This window comes from Balearica regulorum, chromosome Z (assembly GCF_011004875.1).
Source record: "Balearica regulorum gibbericeps isolate bBalReg1 chromosome Z, bBalReg1.pri, whole genome shotgun sequence".
NCBI lineage: Eukaryota > Metazoa > Chordata > Aves > Gruiformes > Gruidae > Balearica > Balearica regulorum.
The window spans coordinates 48,318,228-48,344,102 of NC_046220.1; the positions used below are offsets into that span (position 1 = coordinate 48,318,228).

Sequence of the window (25,875 nt, forward strand, 5' to 3'; positions counted from 1 at the left end):
AGCAGAAGACAGGACAGATGTTTATTTTCCCTAAAATATGACCTTTCTATTTATGCAGTTCTCTGGAGTGGTAAAATACAGCTACCTGTTTGAGCAGTGTCTTTTCAGTAGTCTACACACACACACGCACACACGTTTCTAATTCACTCTGAAGACAGCAAGGTCCATAAAAGGTGTATAACCTTTGTAAAGTACTTTAGTATGTTGAATATGCACTTTACTGAGGTGAGGCTGCACCTTGCATACGGTGTTCAGTTTTGGTCCCCTCACTACAAGACAGACATTGAGGTGCTGGAGCGTGTCCAAAGAAGAGCAACGAAGCTGGTGAAGGGTCTGGAGCACAAGTCTTGTGAGGAGCGGCTGAGGGCACTGGGGTTGTTTAGCCTGGAGAAGAGGAGGCTGAGGGGAGACATTATCGGTCTCAACAACTACCTGAAAGGAGGTTGTAGTGAGGTGGGTGTTGGTCTTTTCTCCCAAGTAAAAAGTGATAGAACAAGAGGAAATGGCCTCAAGTTGCACCAGGGGAGGTTTAGATTGGATATTAAGCAAAAACTCTTCACTGAAAGGGTTGTCAAGCATTGGAACAGGCTGCCCAGGGAAGTGATTGAGTCACCATCCCTGGAGTTATTTAAAAGATGCATGGATGTGGTGCTTAAGACACTATTAGTGGTTTGACTGGCAGTGTTAGGTTAACAGTTGGACTCAAATCTTAAAGGTCTTTTCCAACCAAAATGATTCTATGATTCTATTGGTCTCTGAGGACTTACAAGATGAAAGAGTATCATCACTTTACAGTAGTTAGTACTTCAGCCCTTTGTGAGGCTTCTGATGAGTCCAGGAAACATCCAGGAAGTGATTGATTACACCCCTTTGTCTCAGGGAAGCATGCCATCACCTGCAGTGGTGATAACCCTGGCACCAAGTTTCAATGGTTGATATTAATAATAATTAAAAAAGGGTGCAACAGTAGCCTGATGCTAAGGGACATTGAATGTGCTACAGGCTGTTAAGCTCAGAATAAACTCTAGTTAACGTAGTCAAAAGTGATGGAGTGGAATGGAATGGAATGGAATGGAATAATTTCAGTTGGAAAGGGCCTACAACAATCATCATCTAGTCCAACTGCCTGACTAATTCAGTGCTGACCAAGTTAAAGCATGTAATTAAGGGCTTGGGGCATCGACCATCTCTCTTGAAAGCCAGTGCCGTGTTTGACCACCCTCTTGGTAACAAAGTGCTTCCCAATGTCCAGTCTAAACCTCCCCTGGCTCAGCTTTGAGCCATTCCCACGTGCCCTATCACTGCATCCCAGAGAGAAGAGCTCAGCATCTCCCTCTCCGCTTGCCCTCCTGAGGAAGCTGCAGAGAGCAATGAGGTCGCCCCTTACCCTCCTTTTCTCCACACTAGACAAACCCAGAGTCCTCAGACACTCCTCACAGGATGTGCTTACTTACACTGTGTTTGATGCATCCCAGGATATGGGTTGCCCTCTTGGCTGCCAGGGCATGCTGCTGACTCCTATTGAACTTAATGTCAACCAGCACCCCAGATCCGTTTCTGCAGAGCTGCTCTCCAGCCATTTTTCTCCCAATTTATACTTGTGTCCAGAGTTACTCTGTCCCAGGTGCAGAATCCATCATTTCAACTTCTAAACTTCGTCCCATTAGTCATAGCCCAATGCTCCATTCTATCTACATCCATCTGCAAGGCCTCTTGTGCCTCAAGAGAGTCAACTGCACCTCCCAGTTTGTTGTCATCAGCAAGCTTACTAATGGTGCATTCAACTCCTGCATCCAGATCATTGATAAATGTATTGAACCCTATTCTTGCCCTAGAACTGGGCCCTGAGGAACACCAGTGGTGACTGGTCATCAGCCAGATGTAGCCCTGTTCACTACAGCCCTTTGAACTCTGCCCTTCAGGCAGTTCTTCACTCAGCACACCTTGAAACCGCTAATCCCACAGTTGAACAACTTGTCCAGAAGGATGCTGTGAGGGACAGTATCAAAAGCCTTACTAAAATCCAGAAAAACTACATCCACCACATTTCCTTCCTCCACTAGATGGGTGACCTTATTATTGAAGGATAAGAAATCAGTTAAACGGGACTTTCCCTTTGTGTAACCATGTTGACTGTGCCTGCCTGATGATTGCATTATTCTTTAAATGCCTTTCAGTAGTACCCAGTGTAATCTTCACAATTTTTCCAGGAACTGAGGCTAGACTAACAGGTCTGTAGTTTCCTGGGTCTTCTCTCTTGCCCTTTTTGTAGACTGGAATAACATTGGCTAACTTCCAGTCAGCAGGGATCTCCCCAGAAGGCCCACGGTGCTGCAGCTCTTTGAGGTGTCCACAAGAAGGCTTCTCCATATATGCTTAAGGAAGGTTTCTCCATGAGCATGCATGTGGAGATGCGAGATGGAGCTCATCCATGCTACAGAGTTGCACCACTTCAGCTGGAGTTGACTTTCAAAGAGAGGGCAGCATGAAAATTATTATCACAGTGCTAGTATACTTTAATTACACTTAGTCAAACAAATTCCTATTTAATTTATGATAAACTAACTGGGTTTAACTAAATGTTTCAGTATTTGAGTTAAACTAAACATAAGTCGTTCTTCCTGAAATGAAGATATGGCTGGACCAACTGCACAAACAGGGATTGTTATCTTAGACCCTGGTGCAGTTTTCTCCATTAGGTGAATTCATTTACATTGTTGGTAGTATTTTTTTTAAATGGTTCCCCTCATTCCCCTGTGCTTTTTACATTATTAAATTTTTAGGTGAAATATTCAAGTGCTCCTTGAGAATAATGATTTTCTATCAATATTTCTTCTTAGTCTACTTTTATATTTTCTCAAAATTGTTGTTTTCTGATATTCTAAAAGCATATTCTAGGTGTTTTTCATTGGCTTATTTCCAGTTCTCTTTGAATTTTTACTATTGAATTCTCAAGTTTTCTACATGTGTATTCTTATAGATGCAAATTCAGAATACTGTTTTTTTTAAGATTAGAGGTTTTGAGTGTTGCTCCATCCTCTCTGGTGATTTCACTCAGATTTATTTGCAAAGCCAAGCCTGTTTTCTGAGGCCACTTTGAGTTTCAACTTGAAGTGACAGTAAGCTCAATTGTCCCTTTCTTGCTTATCATTAAGGAACTTTTAACTAAATTATTAAGTGTCTTAGAAGATTTGCAGTGCAATAGAGGGTCAAATTCCAAATGAGTTGGAGACATTCTCCCTAAAGACAAAGAGACTGAATGTTTGTTTATAGGTGCATGAAACTAAAGTTTCAAGTTATGAATCTTTAGATATTAATGACTGTGGAAAGGCAAATTTCTTTGTCAAATTGTGAAGGGTGGCTTCATTTAATATTTACATTACTACTGTGTACTGATGGAGTGAATAGGAAGTGTTTTTATTGTACCATTGTGAAATTTGCAGTTTTTCATGAACTGATTTTGTACTTCGAGCTAGTCATTATCCTCTGAAGTTACCATTTCCATCTTTCTTTCTTCTACTTCTTTCTTGCCTACAGTTGGCAGAAAGACAAGCCTATTCCTGTTGTGTAGTCTGATGCTGTGACCATTATTTTTATAATTTAATTATATAAATAACCAAGTCTAGTGCATTTTACAGTACATTTCCTTAAGCAAACTAGATGGAATGCTTTTTAATAACCATATAGCCATTTGATGATTTTTATACTTGCCATTTGAAGACAGTTTGGATATAGATTGATATAGAATTACTTATAGTACTGCATATAAATTAAACATTAAGAAGGTAGATACAGCCAGACTAAGCAGCTCAATTATAATCTTTGGTTATGCAGTTACTGCCTCAAGGACACTCCATCCATTTCATATCATATGTCCTTCTTTTGAAAGATGATCAGTGGGTTCAAGTAACATTTCGGCACACAGGAAATTGCATAATTTATAGACTTTTAGAAATGAAAAACAGAAAACTGGTTTTCATAAATTAAATCTCCCTCTCTTTTTTCCTTCTCTCCCCTTATAGATTGGAACACTGAAGGATTACTACCACTTCTACCATAGTAAAACAATTAAAAGATCAGTTCTTTCAAGTAGAGGTACCCACAGCTTCATTTCAATGGAACCAAAGGTAAGAAAATCCATCTATGTGTCTGAGACAAAAGCCTTTGCATTTTTCATATGAAATATCATACCAGAGGACTTTCACCTGAATGGCATATAGTGTTACAAGAACTGACACATTATCTGTTTGCTAAGGTTCTGCTTCCCATTAAAATGAAGCGAAGACACTACCATGCTATTAAGTGTATGCTATTCTTGGAACATAAGGTCCAACATTGTTCATGGAGGAGTACAGGAATTTTGTTAATGCACTGATCATTGTGCTGTGCTTCTCTGCAAAACCACATGTGTAACATTCATGTCTGCAGATCTCCTTCTGTAAATCAACCAGCTTTTAGAATGAAGATGAGCAATGTGGGATGGTATGATGTTAAGAGAAAAGTTTCTGTAGCTTTTTTCCAGTCTTTTTCTGGACTTGGTGTATAAGGGATTAAAATAAGAATGCTCTTTTCTTTGGTCCTTTTGGCAGTTCCTACTGATACTAATTTTAAGATCTGTTTGAAAAATGGTGTCATATCTTTGGAGTATATACTCAAATAGGTAACTGTCAACATAATTTAATTACTGATTTATAGTTAAGTATAATATTGTCTTGTATCTGTACCCAAGACACACTTTTGTTTTAATCCTTTAATTTCAGTGGTTAGTAGCTTCATCACTGACTGTAGAATTTAATTTCCTCTGGTTTTCTTTTAGAAAGGAAGTTTGGAGAAGATCGCATTAGCTTCTTTATGTTGTTCATGCAAGCCACTCTTGCCAACAAACCATCAACTACCTGGTGTATTTCAGTGGTGATAACAGAGTCAAGCTTTTCTTAAGTCCTTGGATGATGACTGTTGTCTGTGAAGGTTTTGTCAGGTTTTATTTGACAAGTAATTTATGAGAAGTAAAAGTTATTGGTAATTACCAATAAGACAGTTTGAATACTGTAGATGTACAGTGTACAAATTGAGCATTACACGGGAATACTTCAGTCTGGAAAGCCATGTTTAGCGCTGAAGTTCCTCTTGAGAATGGGACGAGACTAGGGAAGGGTATGCAAAGCATGTTCACCCCTTTGTTGATAGGGCTGAACTGCTTGATGCTTTAAGAGCACCAGCAGCTCTGCTGAGCAGCATATTTTGGAGATTAGTATGAAAATTATCAGGGCCAAAATCTCTGTTCCCATGAGTGCTGAAACCCACCATTCAAACAAGCGCTGCAGCACTGCACTTAGAGTAGGTGATACTGCAAAAGGAAGAGAAAGTGTTCACATCCGCATCAGTCCATGCTCTTTCCTGTGCGCACAGAGGTGGAGCAATTTACACACAAATGCGCAAGTTCACATGCATGTACCACCATAAACTTTGGTGTTACACCCAGCTTCCAGGTACCCATTCTGCACCTCTGGCAGCAAGCCCAGACTATTGCGGCCTGAATTGTGAGAGACTCTAAGGCAGAGCACAGCAGAAAATCAGAGCCATCATTTATTGTCCAGCACTTTCCATGTTATGCCATTCAGGTTTTGTGCCCCATCTGTGCTGCTGCTGGTACAAAATTTCTGAATTTCTGAACCGTTGTTAAATATGACTTTAATATTGAGAAGTGCTAGCGAGGGTTGTGCAAGGTACTCAACTCTGTTAATGTTTCTGTACCCAAAGAGAAGCTGAGAGTCTAATACCTAGATCTGGCAAAAGTGTTTGTGATGATTGACTTTGTGACTACTGCACTGAACCTGGGCTTGGGGATTCTTGTGTGGCTGCAGACATGTCAATATATGGACATGTATTTGTAGAATAAAGGCCAGTTTGTCCTCAGTTTGTATAACATTTAATGATTATTAAAGCAGACTGGAAATTTAGTTGTGTTACATATAACCTGAACCTTTTAAAACCAAAAAGTTTAATGTTAAATAAGGTGCATTGAACGGCAGTGAGAATTTTAAAGGAGCAGTACTATATGCTATTATATTGATAAGTGTGACTGTATCTAATGCCAATATTTGCAGCAGATTAGATGGCATGTGTATTCGTGAACAAAGAAACTGAGGTTTGTTTACTTTCCAAATCATTTCATGGTAGTTTACTTAATGCTTAAAATCCCCTCTGTGTAACATGCCCACACAATTAACTTGATCTGTAGTTGCTTCAGACGTGGATCACTAATTTGCTCCTTAATGAAATTTTAAATGATGGCATTTTTATTGACTGGTAATTCATTATGTAAATAACCTGCATATAATGGAAGAACATTATGAAATCTGGTATTTCTAAACTACTTGTTTGGATAGTGTTTGATTTCACTGTGTGAATGCACAGGGAAAGATATACAGGTAATATAAAATCTTGCTATTGTGGATTTCAATTAATGAATTGCTTTGAAGATCTTTGGCTTGATTTTTTTCTTCTGGAAAAGCCTCAACACTGTTATAAACAATATGAATAGATCCAACAGGGAACATAAACTGAAGACACATGGATTACACATTTTGACAATTTTCTCAGCATTAACCAAACATTACTCTGTATTTAGACGAAAAGATAAAGGATATGCAGTATAACATGATTTTGTCCCATTATCATTCACAACCTTGCCTGGCAATGCTACATGTTGTCATTTAGAGATGAAATGGATTAAGTGCTTTTAGGAAGAGATGCCCAGATGAGGCTATAATGTCCCTAACATAGGTTGTCATGTAGAAAATTTGAAACACGTTTTTATCCACAATATCTTTTCTAGGCATATGTATAGTCACGTGGTGTTTCCTATGTGTTGCGAGAAAAACAAAGTGAGTGAAGTTTGTGGATTCAAACCAGAGATTAATACTATGCATCAAAGCTAAGCATTGAATGAAATCTATTACAGAGGTTTCCGGTCTCTCCAGCTGATGTGCTGCTTGTGGTTGGCCTTTGTCAGGGGTCAGTGAAAGCACCGTACTGTGAATCGAGAGCCTTTTTTAGCTCCATAGAGTTTGGTCAGCAAAGTTATTTTGGTGACGCTACAATGCATGAAACAAAGGGAAGAAAGGAAGTGGGAAGATGGACAGAATCAGTCCATAGCTGAAAGGTATCGTGAAGCTCTAATTCAACTACTAAATGGTTGAGTTTGTTGCTGGTAGGCCCTCTATTGAAATCAGACTATTACAGCACTACCAAGAGTGGGAATAAAGAGCTGTGGTGCACTTCTGGCTTTGCCACAGTCGTCAAATGAAGAGTTACAAACTGGAAAAAATTGCAGAGAATGATTGCAACCTCAGTCCTAAAGTCAGACTTTACATCAATACAAAGCATAAGGAAAATCAGGTGGAACTTTTCTATCACTGAAGAGGAGCAGTTCCAGTGAAATGTCAGAGTTGAGGCGCCTATGCATGACAATAATGCATAGAAGTTAAATGGACAGTATAGATGAGAAAGCTGTCTTTTTATACTGAATTGTTACATGAGATGAAGAGTTAGTAGAGAAGGGCTGTGATAATGAAATTTGTGACTCATATGGTGAAAAATATCCCACAGAATCAAGTAGCGTAAATGGCAAAGCAATAATCCTGGAAGAACACAATTCTTAAGCTATTAAAAAGCAGCTTTAAGATTGATAATATATTCAAATTGATCTACATACAAACTAAAGTTTGTTCCATTTTACTTATGAGGTCCCCAGTGCTTTGTATCACAATGGTGATCTGAAAAAGACATGTGGCCCACAGCAGTGCTCAAAAATGTAAAATTAATAATTTATGTTCCTGTAAAGTGTCACATTCACTAATGGAGAAAACATTTTACAACATTAGTGTTTGTTTATCAATCTCAACTGAGATGACAACTGTGGTGGGTTGACCCTGGCTGGGGGCTAGGTGCCCACCAGAGCCACTCTATCACTCCCCTCCTTCATTAGACAGGGGAGAAAAGGTACAACAAAAAGCTTATGGGTCGAGATGAGGACAGGGAGAGATCATTCACTAATTATCATAACGAGCAAAACAGACTGAACTTAGAGAGTTCTAATTTATTACTAAGCAAAACAGAGTAGAGGAATGAGAAATAAAATCAACTCCTAAAACACCTCCCCCCACCCCTCCCATCTTCCCGGGGTCAACTTCACTCCCAGCTTCAACCTCCACCCCCCCGCTCAGCGGCACAGGGGGACGGGGAATGGGGATTACGGTCAGTTCATCACGCGGTGTTTCTGCTGCTTCTTCCTCCTCAGGGGGAGGACTCCTCTCAATGTTCCCCTGCTCCAGCATGGAGTCCCTCTCACGGGAGACAGTCCTTCACGAACTGCTCCAGCATGGTCTCTCCCACAGGGTGCAGACCTTCAGGAGCAAACTGCTCCAGTGTGGGTCCCCCATGGGGTCACAAGTCCTGTCAGCAAACCTGCTCTGGCGTGGGCTCCTCTCTCCACAGGTCCACAGGTCCTGCCAGGAGCTTGCTCCAGCGTGGGCTTCCTACCAGCCACAGCCTCCTTCAGGTGCCTCCACCTGCTCCGGCGTGGGGTCCTCCATGGGCTGCAGGTGGGATCTCTACACCCCCTCATCCTTCCTCCATGGGCTGCAGGGGGACAGCCTGCTTCACCATGGTCTTCACCACGGGCTGCAGGGGGATCTTTGCTCTGATGCCTGGAGCACCTCCTGCCCCTCCTTCTTCACTGACCTTGGTGTCTGCAGAGTTTCTTACATCTTCTCACTCCTCTCTTTGGCTGCAAAAGTTCACCCAACTGTTTTGTTTTCCTTCTTAAATATGTTATCACAGAGGCGCAGATTGGCTTGGCCTTGGCCAGCGGCGGGTCCGTCTTGGAGCCGGCTGGCATTGGTTCTATCAGACACAGGGGAAGCTTCTAGCAGCTTCTCACAGAAGCCACCCCTGTAGACCCCCGCCCCCCACCAAAACCTTGCTGCGCAAACCCAACACAACAACTCATCTGTTTTTTTAAATTTTAATTAATTTCAGGTTAATTTCAGGGGGTTTGATCTCCTGGTTGGTGGGTCAGGTTCACTCATCTTTTAGAAATTGAAAGATTTCCAGTCTCAATTCCACTGAAATAAGAAGTAAAGGTACCTGATTTCAGCTAGATACTCTGCTTGAGCAGGATTTTATAGAAGTGTCACACCTTTGTCACCTCTGCTCCAGGATCGGAATACCTGAGGAAACATTTCTCCAGGCATTTAGATTTTACCCAGCCTCACCTAACCACACACAGAACAGGTCTATACGACCTGGTGATAAAAAAAATCTTAGTACCCTGTGTGTGGGTTTCTTACCTTTGCCATAACAAGCTGAACGGAACTGATGGTAGCAGCATGTAAAATGCTGGCAAGCATCTCTTTGATGAGACGACACCAAATGATCTGGGCTATCTTCAGAGCATAGTAAAGTAATGCCAGAATCCTGTACTTATTACTTATAGGACATCATGGATGTTCATGAGAGGGCAGAGGGAAGCAGAACTGTAGCAGCCATGAGTAAATGTTTCATCATGATGCTATGTAGTTACACCAGTTCATATTGCTAAATAATAGCAATTATTTATTGCTATTTATTATTGCTATTTATTGGATTGATATGGGAGGTAGCTGTCTGAAGAGTAAGGGAAAAGAAGGATTTCACCACAGGGTGATGGTCTTGCTTTGGCCAGGAGTATGCCACTACTTGTGGAGCGTGCCTTTGGGAAACATACATTCAATCACTCTGGGTCAGACTGTTCATTGCAAATAGAGAGGAGGGTTAAAATTTTCAGTGTTAAGATCGTCATCAAGCTGTGATTTCCAATTATTTATGAATTTGAATGTTCCAAGATTGCAGTATGAGGTTGAGTAAGGAGAAAATAAAGCTTTGAACAATTTGGATTTAATGTAGGTGGCACAAAATTCAGCACGAATGAAGAATGTTGTTACAGTACTAAAAGCCTGGGTTTTTAAAAATAAGCATCATGGAGTTAGAGCAATTCAGACAAGAATGTTGTTATGAGTAAGGTTGTATTTCATATTGGCAATGCTAAGTGTTAAGTTGTTAAACCCTATTAGTGAACAAAAAGATTTTGTTAGCCAAACAGAATAACACAGCAGTTAAACACTGGGACCAGGTGAGTTGCCAGTGTCTGCCTGGATAGCCATAATCAGTACAAGTACTCAGAGGACAAAGAATCAATACTACGCTACTTGGTTGCAAAGTAATAGGAACTGTCATATTGTCTTCCATGTTCAGAGTTTGACTGAAGGTTTAAGTTAGTTATTAAGTAATGTAGTATTTACCACTGTGGACCTTTATTTAATTGCCTCAGAAAGCTTTTACATGAGCAATCCTACCATCTTTAGCCTAGTCAAAATCAAGAATCAGACTTGCTATTTCTAAGGAGCCTGTTGCTGGGTGAGTTAGAACATGAACTGAATCACAATGTATGAGAGGGCATAGGAACATCTCCCTTTAGCACCTGCCACTGGAGTGTTAAAAACACTCATGTGTAAACATGAGCAAATAGTCCTACAACTTGGATCTTTTTTCAGGGCTTTTTGACATACGAAGTTGCTGTTCACTGACAAAGAACTGCATCAGATCCTTCTGTAATTAGTGTTGTTCTAACCACTCATTGTGTTGTTGTAAAGTTTGCACAATTTGTTTGATATTTTATTTGCTTAATGGTGACTGAAATCTGTACTTCTAGGATTGCCCAGTATATTAGTTTTAGCTTAAATGACATTCTCCATCAGCAAAAATCCATGGGAAGTCTATGTTGCTTCAACAGGAAGCAAGAATAATTTTACTGTGCTGTCCTGGCTTTTGGCTAGGATAGAATTAATTTTCACAAGAAGCTGGGAAGGCACATAGCCACGAAAGTTGACCCAAACTGGCCAAAGGGGTATTACACACCATATGACATCATGCCCAACATATATAAAGAGGGCAGGCTGGTAAGGAGCAGCAGCTCTGGGATGGGCTGAGTGTCCGTCAAGCAAATTGCATTGTGTATCACCCAGTTTGTAAATTCTGTTATAAGTACTGTTGTTGTTATTTTCCTCTCCCTTTGCTGTCCCAGTAAACTGTCCTTATCCCACCCCATGAGTTCTACCTTTTTCTTCTGATACTCCTCCCCATTGCACCAGGAGGAGGGAGGAGTGAGCAAGCAGCTGCGTGGTGCTGAGCTGTTGGCTGGTGCTAAAATATGACATGTGCTTAGGCTGCATCAAACTTATTTTCATTTGTTACCCAGTATGGATTAGACTGCAGTTCACAATATACCTAGACCTAGAGGAAAACCATAGTGATAAACCACAATGAGCAGAGCAATAATGGAGTGGCAGTAATTGCAGCCACGTTTTGTTGCAGGTTTCTCCCTTGTCTGCACCAACTCAAGACCTGAAACACTTGAGAAGGTAGGGTGAAACTTGTAATCATTCTGAGGAATAGCAACCTAAAATTTAGTGTTAATTTTTGGCATATGGAACAGTGTTTGGTCTGTCGGTGATGAAAAAACAGCTCAAAGCTAAACCTTGGGTGACTGTAGCCTAAAGATGAAAGGTTTAATCCAAAGCATGTTCAGTATCATGTGAATATACATCACCTTCCCCTTGTACTGTACTGGCCAAATCCAGTGCTGCTGTAATAGGACATAACAGTTCTTCAGTCAGCAAATTTTGTCATATAACGGTAATTTCTCTTCATTTATCTACAACAGGTAGAAATATTTAATGAAGTTAATTGTAACACTAATGGGACTGAAGTTTATTTGTGAATAATAAAAGGTTTGTTGATGTCTAATTCTGTTACGATATTCATGACACAGCTGACTTTTCTATTCTTAAAGAAACTCTCAAAAAAATAATCACTGAAGCTTCCTGGTGGAATTATTTTTTGATGTTTTCTACCAAAAGCATAAAAATGGCCAGTAGGAATTCAGTGTAATGTATTTTAGAAAAGAAAAATGCTGTCAGGGAATATGGAAATGTTTTTTGACAAAAATGATTGTGTTTGATCATCTACACTTACATTTCCATTTCATTGTGATTATCCCAGTTGAGCACCTGCCTCAAAGAGTTTTCGTCCCCTTGATATCGCTAATTGCATGTACATTAAAAAGAAATACTAAATTTCAGAGCATTCCAATTTTCTGGTTGCCAGGTCATTTTACAGCACTCCTTGGCAGTGACAATCTCACTGTTAACTTTTGGGCAAGAATTGGAGATTAGTCAAGAGATTTTAACTGGCTCACTTCCTAATTAGTGTAGCAAATGGTTTGAGGAATGAAAAAACCCCATTGTTCAGCAGGATTGCATTCTCTTGCTATTTTCATATCATTATTTTCTTAAGCTGGTAAAGAGATGGGCAAGGAAATTGAAAGACCACAGGATGGCAAGGAGTTGGGTCAAGATTTTTACTAGTAGTATACTGGTAAAAGAAAAAACTTAAGTGCCCCACCCTTTTTATCAAGATACCGCAGCGTCACAGAAGTCAGTGTCAGACCAGCTGTCAAATACCACATTCCAGCACTCCACAGTTTGTAAGGATTGCGGTAGAGCTGCTGTTGTGGTCTCTGGACTTCATAGTCAATGAGAAAGTGTTGGCTGACTCGAAAGAAGAAGGCAAGGGCTTGGCCAGAAACAGAAGGCTACTTCTTCTCAGAGAAGTAGCTAAAATCTTCTGAGAAAAGAATATTCAAAATGAAGCAGATTTCATCGATCTCTTGAGTTTGATGTATTTGGAGCCTTCTGGTTTTGGAGAGGGAAAAGACCCTACCTATATGCGAGGGACTCACTCTATCAAGGGAAAAAAAAAAGTGACTCGTTCTGAATTTTGCAGAGCAACATGTGTCTTGAACATAATAAATCTTAAAGACTTCAAAAAATTAGCTGGATTGTGGCTGGATTTTAGCTTAGAGCTGTTTAAAAACAAGGAGGGGGTTTCTTTTGAGAAACTATGTTCTGCGACCTCTCTGCACGTGGTGAATTTGGGGCTTGTGCCAGCGGGACTCCTTGGCTTTTGCTTCGTAGCTTGTGTTCTGCTGTTAAAACACATTCTCTTTCCAGTAAACATGTTGGGCAGAGGTTAGAATTAGTGGCAATATTTGTGACTGTAGTCTAAATCTTGTTACAGAAATTTGTTTAGAAACCTTCAAAAATACATGGAAATGTTCTTTTGGAGTGATGTAGAGGAAAACTCCCTTCAGGGATTACTTTTGCTATATAGGGAATGAATGTGTGTGAAAGTGAATGTTACACGGACTACATACACAATTTAAGATTCAAAATGCAACATACCTCTTAAGTTTCTTGAATTTGAGGAGAAATTAGGGAGAAGAGTTTTGTATGTGTTGTCTCTGTCACTAGTGGAACCTGAACAAAAAGCTACATAGGTATCTTAAAGCCTAAATCTATCCTGTTCATATGTGGTAGTGGTCACGATTTTCTTGTGCAGACAGATCTTTACTGGAGCTGCAGTGCTAATCCCAGCAATGGACAAATTCAGAAAAATGTCTTACTAGACCTAACTGCAAATTCAACATTGGCTTCAGCATTTGTCATCTTACTTTAGAAAATAAAAGTACTTAGGATATAGATAATTAGCTGTGAATACTTGTTTTAGTTCCTGCCTTGTATTATTTAGGTATTAGAACATTTCAGGATATCATAATTGTGAAGTTGACTGTACATTAATGAAATAACAAAAACAAGGAGGAAAAAATGTCTGCCCATCCATTGCTTCATCAGAGGACACTTCAGCATCACAATCAAGGAGGTAAAGATTGGAGAAATTATTTGGGCAGCAAGCACTCCAGTATGGTGCAGCATGCTACAGGAGTCTTCAGCTGGCAATTGATTTGAGCAGGGACTAGTAGAGGTCCTAGCCACTTTTGCTGAGTGTAAAAGGTATATGCTGCATGCTGTGTGGCTAACTTAATTAGACATCATTAGGTGCACCTTGTGTACCTTGAGTCATCTAAATGCTTTCTAAAATCTCTCCTTTCTGGGGTAAGATTTTCTTAGCATGTCTCTGTCAGAATTTCTAAACACGTGGCTGTTGCTTTCTTGCTTAACAGCACATCTGCCTGGTTGGCTCTCCCCATGCAAGCTGGGAGTACTCATCCTCATTCAAAGCGAGACCATTAATGAGGGACATACCATGCATATGCAGCCAGATCGCACAGGCTTGCGCAGCTTTATTTTCTAAGTGCAAATGCTTTGTTAAAAAACCCCAAGGAAAATCCATTTGCAGCCTAAAAAGGAAAAGTGTGTTACATTCCTCTCACATTTCAGGAACTGCTAAAGGATTTCGCCCAGCTTTAATGATAACAAAAGCACTTTGAGTAAATCTATGCATGGGAAATTTAAACCTGCATGACGACTATTTCATCATAGCAGTTATAAACATGTAAAAGCAGAGGGTTAGAAAGGAGACTGTTTGGCAATCCTTAGTCCGGGGATCCTAGTAGGTGTTAATAACATTTGAATTTCCTTACAGTTCCAGTAAAGTAATACATGTTCCTGGGTTTTTTAACAGCAAAGTGGGTTTATAGGTAAAAAAATGATAGGGTGACTAAATATTTAATGAAAGGTAAGGAGAATTAGTCCTTTCATTGCTAATCTGTGTTCTAAGAGCTTGCCAGGGAAGACAGCAGCTGTGACAGCTGCAGTGGTCTCATGTTATACTGAGTGTGCTTTTGCTGTATTAGAGTCAGTTTGCATTGCTAGTCGCAGAGAGATAGCAAATTGCTGCTTTGGCTACAGGGCTATAAAATTGCTGGATATCAAGAGTCAGAAGAGGAGGAAGTGGAGAGATCTTAGTTTTGAACCAGGGAAAGATGCACCATTCTGGAAGAAGCTGATCCTGCATGACCAAATGCCAGAATATCAGGGAAGAGAGAGAGAGAGAGAGGTTGAAAGAAAACACATTTTGGAAAGGAGCATCTCAGAGCAGACTGTCTAGGAATGTGACAGAACAGCTTCTACACACCGTTTCCTGAGGGGATCCAGCTTCATCTGATACTGATAATATTGATTATAGTGCAGGATATTCATAGAAAAAATGGATTAAAGGGTTTTGGGGTTTTTTTTGGTTGTTTTTTTTTTTTTCCCTCTCTTGCATTTGGAAAACTTTCTGGTAGCAATATATGTTCCTGATGTAATGCGTCAACATTTTTATGCATCTGTCTGCCTGCTTCTGACAGGCATTGCAATCATGTTTAATTCTAGTGATTTTTATCTCACCCAGCTATTCTAAATGGTGAACAGCAAGAAATCATGAGGCACATAGATAATTTGTCATATCTAGCATTATTAAAAGGTAATTAAAAGCAGGGACAGGGAGCTGGGAAGACATCCATCCCCAAAACAAAGCAAAAGAATCTCCCCACACACACACCCTGCTCCTCACTGCCCCCTGTCCCTGCAACTTTTTGTGTGTAACAACCTCCTTTCTTTTAGGATCATTTAAAAAAGTCAATGTCACTGGAAGGCCACTCATTTTTCTTGGCTGATCTGTTTCACTCTAGCAGATCCTCACCATCCTGCGAGCTGCAAGTTTTAATGGCTCTGAGGAGGTGCCAAGCAGCTATGTCCTGTTTGCTACTGTGCTGCTTGAATGTGGCCTTCGTCATACGACTTCGCTCCTTCATGCTTCTGACTCCCTACCTGTGAAATGGGGACAGTGCTGGCAGTTGAATAAAAACTTATGCAAATGGCAAATGCACAGCAAGTACTATGTATTTTATTCTGTGGAACTGTATTTCTCTTGGTGTCACACAAAACATTTTATGAATGCAAACAACATTTTAGTAAAATAAAACACTCATTCTAAATCCTTTCCATATAATCCACTTAAAGTAGTTACATCCATTGGTGTGTAGACTGTTGCTTACATAAGCTGTGTTTAACCTAGATTATTGTTTGACATTATTTTTTCCTCTTTTTGAGGAGGAGTAGATGCTGTCATTCCCCTTGATACTGAAGTTCTAAATAAATTTAAAGGCCAGAATATCAGTTTATCTTTGCTTTTGTAAAGGATCAAAATTTAAAAATTCTTTTTAAGTATGTTTACCAAACTCATACTCAATCCACTGTTTCATCAGTAGCTGTTACAACAACTTTGTGTGATGCTATAATAAAACCAGAATTTGTGAATTCTAAACAGTTGTCTGTTTTCCTGGGTGTTCCTAAGAAGCTATTTCTCCAAAATACAGTTACCAATAGACTCACAGTCTGTAAGACCAAAAGGAAACATTGTGGTCATCCAGTCAAACCATCTGTGACCAGATGTCATATGGCTCACCAGAACTGATTTCTATTTGAAGCAGTGCATAGCTTTTAGAAATCTTCCAATTTTAATTAAAACACTGGCAGCAATGGAGAGTTTCCCGAAGTTTTTAAGATGTTCTATTTTTGCTTTATCTGGCATTATCTAGCTTCAACTTCTAGCCATTTCACATTGCTCTAATTGTCTGTGAGTTTGAAGAATACTCCTTTATAGCAATTTGATGACCAGCATATGTGTTGGGACACTGTGACCTAAATGACCATAAACTTCCCTTTTCTCAGCTAGGAACACCTCCTCGAATCACTTCCTTGTGGATCTGTTTTTCTCGTCTTTTCATCATGTTTGGGTTTCTTTCCTGGGTCCTTGCTGTGTCAACATGTTTCCCTTCCCTTGTATGCAGGAAGCTAGTAGTGAGCTTTGCAACCCTGCTTAGTGCAGATATATGGTAAACTTGCTTGTCACTTTATAAGCCCAATGACTCTGATGAGGTCTGAAGAAGGCATTTAGGTAATTTGATACTGTCACCTTTGTGAGAGACAGAGATTTCTTACCATCTCTTTTCTTTGGACTTTCACAGTGTCCTGGCAAATAGTGGAAGTGCAGTCAGGTGATTTAAGTTGTTGTCAGATGATAATAGATGTGTTGTTAATCCACCAGAGTCCAGTTTTGTCTTTCAGTCCCTCCTATCAGCAGGTAAAGGAACTAGATGGATGTTTTGAGATATAATAATAGTACTAATAGGAAAGTTTTTGAAAGTTGTTACAGTTTTTGAACCTCCTGAAATGTCTTCCCTAGCAAGAGCAGATATCTTCTGTATCACTTCCTATATTATATCAAACAAAGCTTATGTTTGTAGACTGCAGAAGGTACATGTTTGGACATTTGAAGATTCTCTTGGTCAGAAAAAAAAAGGTTTTACTGGTACAGCAAATATTCATAGCCAGTAATCATATAAAGAATCACATTTATATTAGACATTTTAAAGTCCTTTTATCCCAACAGAAGACAAAGTAGAAACAGCTCATAAAGATTGCTATCAAATGACATAAACATAGATAACAGAAATTTTGGCAAGACTGTAGAGACCACACTGCAACCTCATATAAGTGGTCTGACTGAAGACCAAAAAGCTTTAGTATAGGCAATTGAAAAGTCTGTTCCATAAATGATAACCGTGGAAATAATGCTCTTTATTTTCTTTTTGTCAATTTATACTATGACGAGTGTTGTGAATTATGACCACAGAAAAATGAATCCATAACTAAGTGACTGTTCTTGGCACATTTCTAATGTTAGATTGTGTACAGGGACCATCTGGGAGTTGCAAAGCTGAGACATTGCCCTTGTTTTAGCCAGGGCTTTAAAATAAATAAAAGCAGTAACCAGCAGGTTCATTAATCAAGCATCACTCCAGCTTTTATGTGGTCTGACTCGCAGAAATTGAGAGATACCGCCTCACTGGAAGCACTGTCAGCAGTTCGTTAGGTGCGGGAATCGTACTTCGGTTGGTAAAACATTTGCTTTTCTTCAGCCTACTGAACGCGGAAAAGAAATTTCAGTCCTTTTTCATTTGTCTGAGGGGTTGGACTGCAGTATTTCCTCAGGCTGGCTGTATATGTCTTTCACAGGTAGCTCTTTGCAGAGCATTTCAGATGGTGATGATGATGGTGCTTAAAAGGTGCAGCAATCAGTATTTTAATAGCAGCAAACTTCACTGACAGCTGCAAGGCTGGAGTTCAGGACAGAATGAGGGATGCTGGCGCTTAGGTCACAGGCTGAGGAAAAGAGAGATTAAGCCAGCAATGACGTAAAAGGACACAGGATGTTTCCCTTTTCTGTTTTTGATTGTTTGTGGGTTTTTTTTTCTTTTTTCACTACAGCTTGTGCCAGAGGAGACAAAGCTAACAATTCTCGTCTCTTGATTAAAAGTGATGAATCAGAGGCAAACATGCTAGCCATGAAAGAAATATGAGTATTTATCAAGCTGTGCTACAAAGACATCTGAAATGCCAAAGAACTGGTGAAATAGGCTGGTGTAAAATATGCCACTGATACTTCCATAAAGAGCAAAACCCAATTATTTTTAATATTTCAAAACTCTAAAACTGAAGCTTGGTATAAGGACTTTTGGGTCCATTCTGAATTTTAATACCTACTTCTAAGTATATGATATGAACAGGGTAGGTTTGGAAAAAAATAATTGAGCCTTTTCTTACGATTAGGGAAATACTAAACAGTGGCGATACAGGCACAATCAAAAAAACCCAAATGGGATTCAGCTTTTCCTGTGGTTTAAAGTACTCTGATCAGATGACTGCTTGATTTGATATTTAGTATGTGCTTTGTGACTGATTTTTTCCATGGCAGATTTATGTCAAAAATTTTCTTGTTAGCAAAGCATCATTAAGCAAAAGTGCTGGAAGTACACTGGAAGTAGGTGACAGTTTCTTCCTTTGTAGAGAGCAACAATATTGTATGAGGACAATTTCAAGGGGTTTTTGGTCAGTGAAGAGACTACTCAGGAGAAGTATTTACTTTGGCAAGGCCAGTATACAATTGCTGGATATTATATATCACTTAATTATGGAATACTTTTACTGTCTCACTAATTCTCAGTGGATTTGCTGAACTGCTGTGGATGCCTGTGGCACCAGAAGCCATGGCAAACCCTTGACTGAATCAACACCTTTGGAATTACACTGGTATTTCTGATATTTGAATTTGACCCAATGGGAGGGATTTGTCTTCCTAAGAAGTCATTTAGTAAGTGATTTAAGGCCATCTTAAATTAGTACATACAGATATCTGAAGGACTTAAATCATTTAGGACAAAAGTTGTAGGACCAGCCTAAGGAAATAAAAAAAATCCATCAGAAATTTTTACATTTTTTTTTAATATATGTCATCATTGCTACAGTAATATAAACATAAACCCCAATATATTTCAACTGCCAGATGTTAGACTCCAAAGCTAATTAAGTTTAGAGAGCTTAAAGTTTTATCCCCTTGTGGATAGTGGATTTAGCATCAGCATTTCAGTTTATTAAGAAGAAGCAATTTTAGGCCCAAGTTAGATGGAGTTCTGACATACCAGCTTGCATTCAGAGTGATATTAATACTAATCCTTATGATGTGTTGGAATTCTAGATGACTATACTGTCCTAAGACTAGATATACTAACATTGTATGTAATGGTGTAAGCAGAGCTTTAGGTACTGTACCAAGCAGACCTATCAATTAGAGGTCTTTTTTTTTTAAATTGTGTTGCCTTGTAGTTCTTGAGTTGTTACGAGGTGAGTTGTATGACCTGTGGCTATAAATGATAAAGTACCTTGTATAAACATTTTTTCCTCACTTTTCCAAGGCTGAGTTCTTTTAGAAACTGAACCAGAGCTGGTTGGGGCACTTCAGATCTGAGGAAGGGAAAAATCCCCAACTGCTTGAGACACACTTTGCATACAACAGCTGGGCTGGTGCTGCTGGAAGCCACCAGGCAGGATCCCAGGCTCCCTGGAACTTGTTCTCAGCTGTGCCACAAAGCTGCTGTGTGATTTTCATCCTGTAATTTTGAACTGCTCTGTGGTCCGCTGTGGTACAGCGTGCAAGAGGGGAAGTTAGGCAGAGGCCATGGCCACTTTCACTCAGCAGTTGCTACAGTCGCACCTATGAACAGAGAACCTGGCAAGACTTCTCCAAGGAGAGAAAATGTGGGTCTTTTTGCCTTTTGTTGTTCCTTGCTTTTCCAGTGGGACATGAGTCCTGGCCAGCAGCAGACATGCTGAGCTTCTCCAGAATTTCAGTGTTATACTTGTCCTTCCCAGCAGCTCTGGCTGCAAATATTAACTGCCGTGGGACAGAGACTCTGTATCTCCACTGCTAGCTGGGCTGTACTCGTTTCTCTTCCCAACTTATTCCTGTACAGTCTTGCTCCTAAAGCATGAAGAAGACTTTGCTGCCACACACAGTTATAGGCTGACACATATTGCTATTTGTGAAGAGCTCTGAGCTCTGGGGGTGGGAAGAGTGCAGAGGAAAGGCAAAAAGTGTTTCAAATACATTAAAATGCACAGCTGTGGATCATTGTATCTTATGGATGTGGAAGTAGGGCTGCTGTGCTACAATGGATTACTTGTATGTAGCAAAGCAGGTGGAAACTACGTGATTCGTATCAGGACTGACTGACTTTTCTGTGGCTATGAGTTGGGAAAATGTGCATTGAATTTCAGCTTTGTTCCACAGGTGAGATGGCAGTAGCTTACCCTACTGTTGTGCAAGATGTGTTTCTATTGGCTCAAGTGGTAATTTCAAGCATTCTCTGCTGCCTTCTTTCCTCCTCTGCTTTTCTTTTCTCTCTCCAGACTGTCCTAACATCTATTTCTTTTTTTATCTTGCTTTTTGCAGAATGTGTAGCATAATTTTGACAACTGCTTTGATTTTGGATTGTCATTGACCCTTGCTGAAGAAGCACTTTGTCAATCAGCAAGAATGCATCACTTAGCGCTGCTGGATTCATTGACTTTTTATCCAAGTTTAGACCCCTACAGTTTTTGAAATAGTAGCTGCAATAATTTTCTATGCTCTTGACCTATGTCAACAGCTACTTTACCCAACTGTCTTGATCTGTTTTTATGGTGCAAACTGGCTGCTGCTGCTGCTGCGAGTCAAATACTGATAGGTTAGGAAAATAGCCTGGCGTTTAATTATAATTTTAAAACCCGACAAAATTCTTCTTAAGGTACAAAGTCCAACTTTTGGGGTTGTCACTTTTGTGACTCTGCACATGGACAACAGGAGGTGTGCCAACAGTCTTAATCACCCCTCCTGCGTTTCTGCTTAATGGCTTGTGTCTCAGTTGTTCAGTAACCAGGATATGCCCCTTAGATATTGGTATATCCTCCTATGCACTTTAATTATAAATTTATTGACTTTTAGTTTTCATTAGAATGTGAAATGCAAAAAGAGAGTGTTGTCAAATGATATGCTTAAGTAGAGCTTCTGTCGCAGACAATTTAGTGACGGGACAACTAAGGTACATACTGTTTTTGTTAGAATCATAGGATCATAGAATGGTTTGGGTTGCAAGGGACCTTAAAGATCATCTCATTCCAACCCCCCTGCCATGGGCCAGGACACCTTCTGCTAGACCAGGTTGCCCAAAGCCCCATCAAACCTGGCCTTGAACACTGCCAGGGAGGGGGCATCTACCACCTCTCTGGGCAACCTGTTCCAGTGCCTCACCACCCTCACAGTAAATAATTTCTTCCTAATATCTAATCTAAATCTATGCTCTCTCAGTTTAAAACCATTACGCCTTGTCCTGTCCCAACACTCTTTGATAAAGGGTCCCTGTCCAGCTTCCCTGTAGGCCCCCTTCAGGTACTGGTAAGCTGCAATTAGGTCTCCCTGGAGCCTTCTCTTCTCCAGGCTGAACAACCCCAACTCTCTCAGCCTGTCCTCATAGCAGAGGTGCTCCAGCCCTCTGATCAGCTTCGTGGCCCTCCTCTGGACTTGCTCCAACAGCTCCATGTCTCTCCTGTACTGGGGACCCCAGAGCTGGATGCAGTACTCCAGGTGAGGTCTCACGAGATCGGAGTAGAGGGGCAGGATCACCTCCCTCGACCTGCTGGTCACACTGTTTTTGATGCAGCCCAGGACACAGCTGGCTTTCTAGGCTGCAAGTGCATATTGCCAGGTCATGTTCAGCTTTTCATGCACTAGTACCCCCAGGTCCTTCTTGGCAACGCTGCCCTCAATCCACTCATTGCCCAGCCTGTATACATGTTTGGGCTTGCCCTGACCCATGTGCAGGACCTTGCACTTGGCCTTGTTGCTCTTCACATGGTTTGCAAAGGCCCACCTCTCCAGCCTGTCAAGGTCCCTCTGGATGACATCCCTTCCCTCTAGAGTAAGAACTGTAAGAACAATTTTTCTCCTATGGCCTATTCTGGGCCAAGCACGGTTTTGTGTTCTGTCTCAGAGAGTGCCAGCCTCACTCCTGTCTGTTTCCAGCTGGGCCTACCAGAACTCACATGTATGTGAGCATTGAAAGTCTTAAGGCAAGTGAAGAACAGAGTGTGCCAGGGGCAGCGTGAGACCTTCCCCATGGAGAGGGAGGATGCTCGTCCAGAGCAATTCCTCTGTAGACAAACTCCAAGTAAAAGTGCTGCAATGCTGTCCAGTGCCAGCTTTCCGCATGTTGAGTGTTGCCCCTTTTCCTGATCCATCCTGGCTCCACGCAGATTTACTGCTTGCTTGGTGATACTTTCCCTGTCCTCTGAGTTTTCTCTCACTTTTTGTCTTTAATCTATAGTGTTCCTGTGGCACCTACTTTTTTGTTTTCTGAGCAGGAATTTCTAATTTCTTCTTACAGGTGTATGACAGATTGAGGTGAATGATAGCAGTACAAGGGATAAAGCCATGATTACATTTGGGAGTGGCACCTTCAGCAACTCTTCTTCACAAACTGAAGACTCACACCTTCATGTTTAATTCTGCAACATAAAAATCATAGATTCTGGTATGAAATGTGTAACCTACTTCAGAGTTAGGGTGGGTTTTTTCCCCATGCTTTCCTCAAAATGGAAATGATTACACCTTCAGCTTGCCTGTAACTTCTGTTTTGTAGTAATGGCATTTTCACATACTGGACTTGACACATTTTTAATCAATTTGAAAATATTTATTCAAGCAGACCTTCTCATGATATATTTGAAAAAGTGCTCTTTCACAAGAGCGTCTGGTGTTTTTATGTTAAAAATCACACTGCTTTGATAAATGGGTGGATTATTTTTTTCAGCATGTTAATTTTTTGTTCCATATTTTCAAAATTTTTTTCCCACAGTTTATTACACTGGAGGAGGGTCTTACCTCAGTATACTAATGTGGGGCTTCTTAGGGTCTTACTGCAGCATATTAACATTGGGCTCCTTTCTGAGGAATTCTATTGAATCAATGACAGTGAAAATGGTAGAAAGTAGTTTTGTTTCACACAGAGATAACATTTCATTATATTTTTTAACACTTGAGAATAAAAGAGTGGTATACTTGAATTAGCTCAGAGCAGCCCTTATGCCATAGCACTGTTCCATGCAGGTCTGTGAAGAAGAGCTGCATCGTGCACAGAACAACCCTGTGAGTGCTGAAGTGAAGAGACTGGAAATGGTGATTTTTTTTTTTAAATAGTTTGGTCTCCGATCTGGCTTGGCTTTGATTTCTAGACATTCACGAAATGGAACTTTCAAAGCTGAAGTCAATGGGAAAATGTGCACTGTTCCCCCTCAGTAAGTGTGACTTTATGGAAATGTTAAAATGCACCTCATTGTTTGCATAGAGTCTCCTTTTGGCAAGAAATGGGAATCTGTATAATCAATTACTCCAGAGATTTTCCTTCAAGGCCTTTGGGTTAGAAAGTGTGGACACTTTTTAAAAGAAAATATTTTTATATAAATGAGCTCTTTTCATACAGAATCAAACAAATCCAAGATATACCAGGCATTTGACAGTGACGTGTGGATGAATACCCATAAAATACTTGAAGGAAATATATGTCAGAATACTAAAATAACTGCTGAGTCTTGACCTTATGTTCATTAATATAACTCAGTGATTGTACAATTCAACTTAAACTGAAGACTATTGGCAAGTTTTTCTGTTCAGTTACTAGAGAAAAAGCCCAAACCCTATGGCTCAGTGGAGTAAGCTACTCTATTTGTATAGCAATGATATTTTATGTAAACCAGATCTTATGCACTGGCTTCTCAGATGAGAAAATTGGCTACTTGTAATGTTTTTAATTATATTCTAGATGGCTGTATTAGTACATCCTCGGAATAAAAACAATTAGTAAGCAAACCTTAACATAAGATGTTTGCTAAAAATGTTCCAGACAAGGTTATAATCGGGACTGTGATCAGGCATGTTGTGATACTTTAGGGTACTGTCTAGCGTCCTGCACTGTCTCCCTCATAGCACTGCACAATCACTGACTGGGAATGGTCATTTTGACTTCCCCCTTTCACTGATGTGGATATCTGTAGTGCTCAAAGTGATTCCTAATGTTTTAAACCGGGTTTGTCTAGTGTGGAGAAAAGGAGGGTGAGAGGCGACCTCATTGCTCTCTGCAGCTTCCTCAGGAGGGCAAGCGGAGAGGGAGATGCTGAGCTCTTCTCTCTGGGATGCAGTGATAGGGCATGTGGGAATGGCTCAAAGCTGAGCCAGGGGAGGTTTAGACTGGACATTGGGAAGCATTTCTTTACCAAGAGGGTGGTCAAACCCTGGAACAGGCTTCCTAGAGAGGTGGTTGATGCCCCATGTCTGTCAGCATGGGACAATGCCCTTAATAACATGCTTTAACTTTTGGTCAGCCCTGGTGCGCTTAGGGAGCTGGACTAGGTTATCATTATAGGTCTCTTTCAACTGGAACTATTCTGTTCTACCCTACCCTACCCTATCCTATCCTATTCCATTCTGTATTTGTACAAAATCAAATGGCTATTTTACTTATAGTAATTCTATGCATATAGAAAATTGTCATTAGGTCTTACGGGCAGACAAGAAGTTATATTTCTTTTTCTGGCTTTGGGTCTGCTCATGCAAGCTGCACAGCCTTTCTGAAAAATTACTCTTTCATATGTTTTCTCTAGCTTTGGTAGAAGCTGAGGAAATAAGAATTATGGACAACATCCAGCATGTAATAGGGGCAGGCCCTGCAACAGATACATAATCTGAAGTACCGTCACTTTTTTCATTAAAAGGCGGTAGATAAGATACAGAAAAATATTTATCCATAACTCACTAAAATCTAACCAGCTACTATACTACAAGCTTGCAGATTAACTGAGTTGATACAAGCTCTTGTACAAATATGTGCATGTACATAAATACCCATATATACACAAAATTCTTTATGTGTCAAATTATTGTTCTAATAAGCTGGAATTGTGCAGTGACACAGTGTTATGATTGCTTGGACTAAATAACTGTTTGATAAATGTTCTTGATAATGTTGTCTTGTATAAGGGAAACAGAGAAAAGGAATTAATTGAGGCATCAATGTATCAGTCTCTACAAGTACTGTGCTGCCTTTATGCTTCATTCGTTTTAATGGTTAGTAGGTATTTGCAGCTGAATAGGCAGTAAGTAAATGGAGACAACGTATTTTCACAATAGTAGAGTTTTGCAATTTTTCTTGTCAGGAAACCCCCTTTCATTTATCCATATAGAAATGGTTGAGATTCTGCTTAAACCTGTATATTGCACAGGCTCCAGGAATGTTTTATACTCCTCTGACTCCATTTGCAAAAGAAAGGTGTTTTTCAAAAACTTCGCACATTTGCTAATGGTAGTTCTTTCAAGAGCCTTGGTGCACAGGAGTCCCTAATGCCAAATTAGATGCCCTGGGTTTGCAGCTCCTCTAAGCAATAGTAGGGTTGGTGGCTACCTTCTTCCATTAATGTTCGTGCATCTAAATCAGAGGTAGCAGTCGTAGAAAGTTTAATCCTCTTCTGCTGGGGCCATCTCATTGTTTTTTCTTTATGGACA

At 40.2% G+C, this 25,875-nt stretch overlaps 1 protein-coding gene across 2 annotated transcripts in view; it reads left to right on the forward strand.

The window, feature by feature from the left end:
• Positions 1-25,875, forward strand: part of PCSK5 (proprotein convertase subtilisin/kexin type 5) — a 261,481-nt gene that overhangs the window by 24,585 nt on the left and 211,021 nt on the right. For both annotated transcript variants that reach the window (XM_075739243.1, XM_075739241.1), the window contains exon 2: positions 4,023-4,127. In XM_075739243.1, coding sequence (XP_075595358.1) covers positions 4,023-4,127 — 105 coding nt within the window. The remainder of the gene's footprint in view (positions 1-4,022; positions 4,128-25,875) is intronic.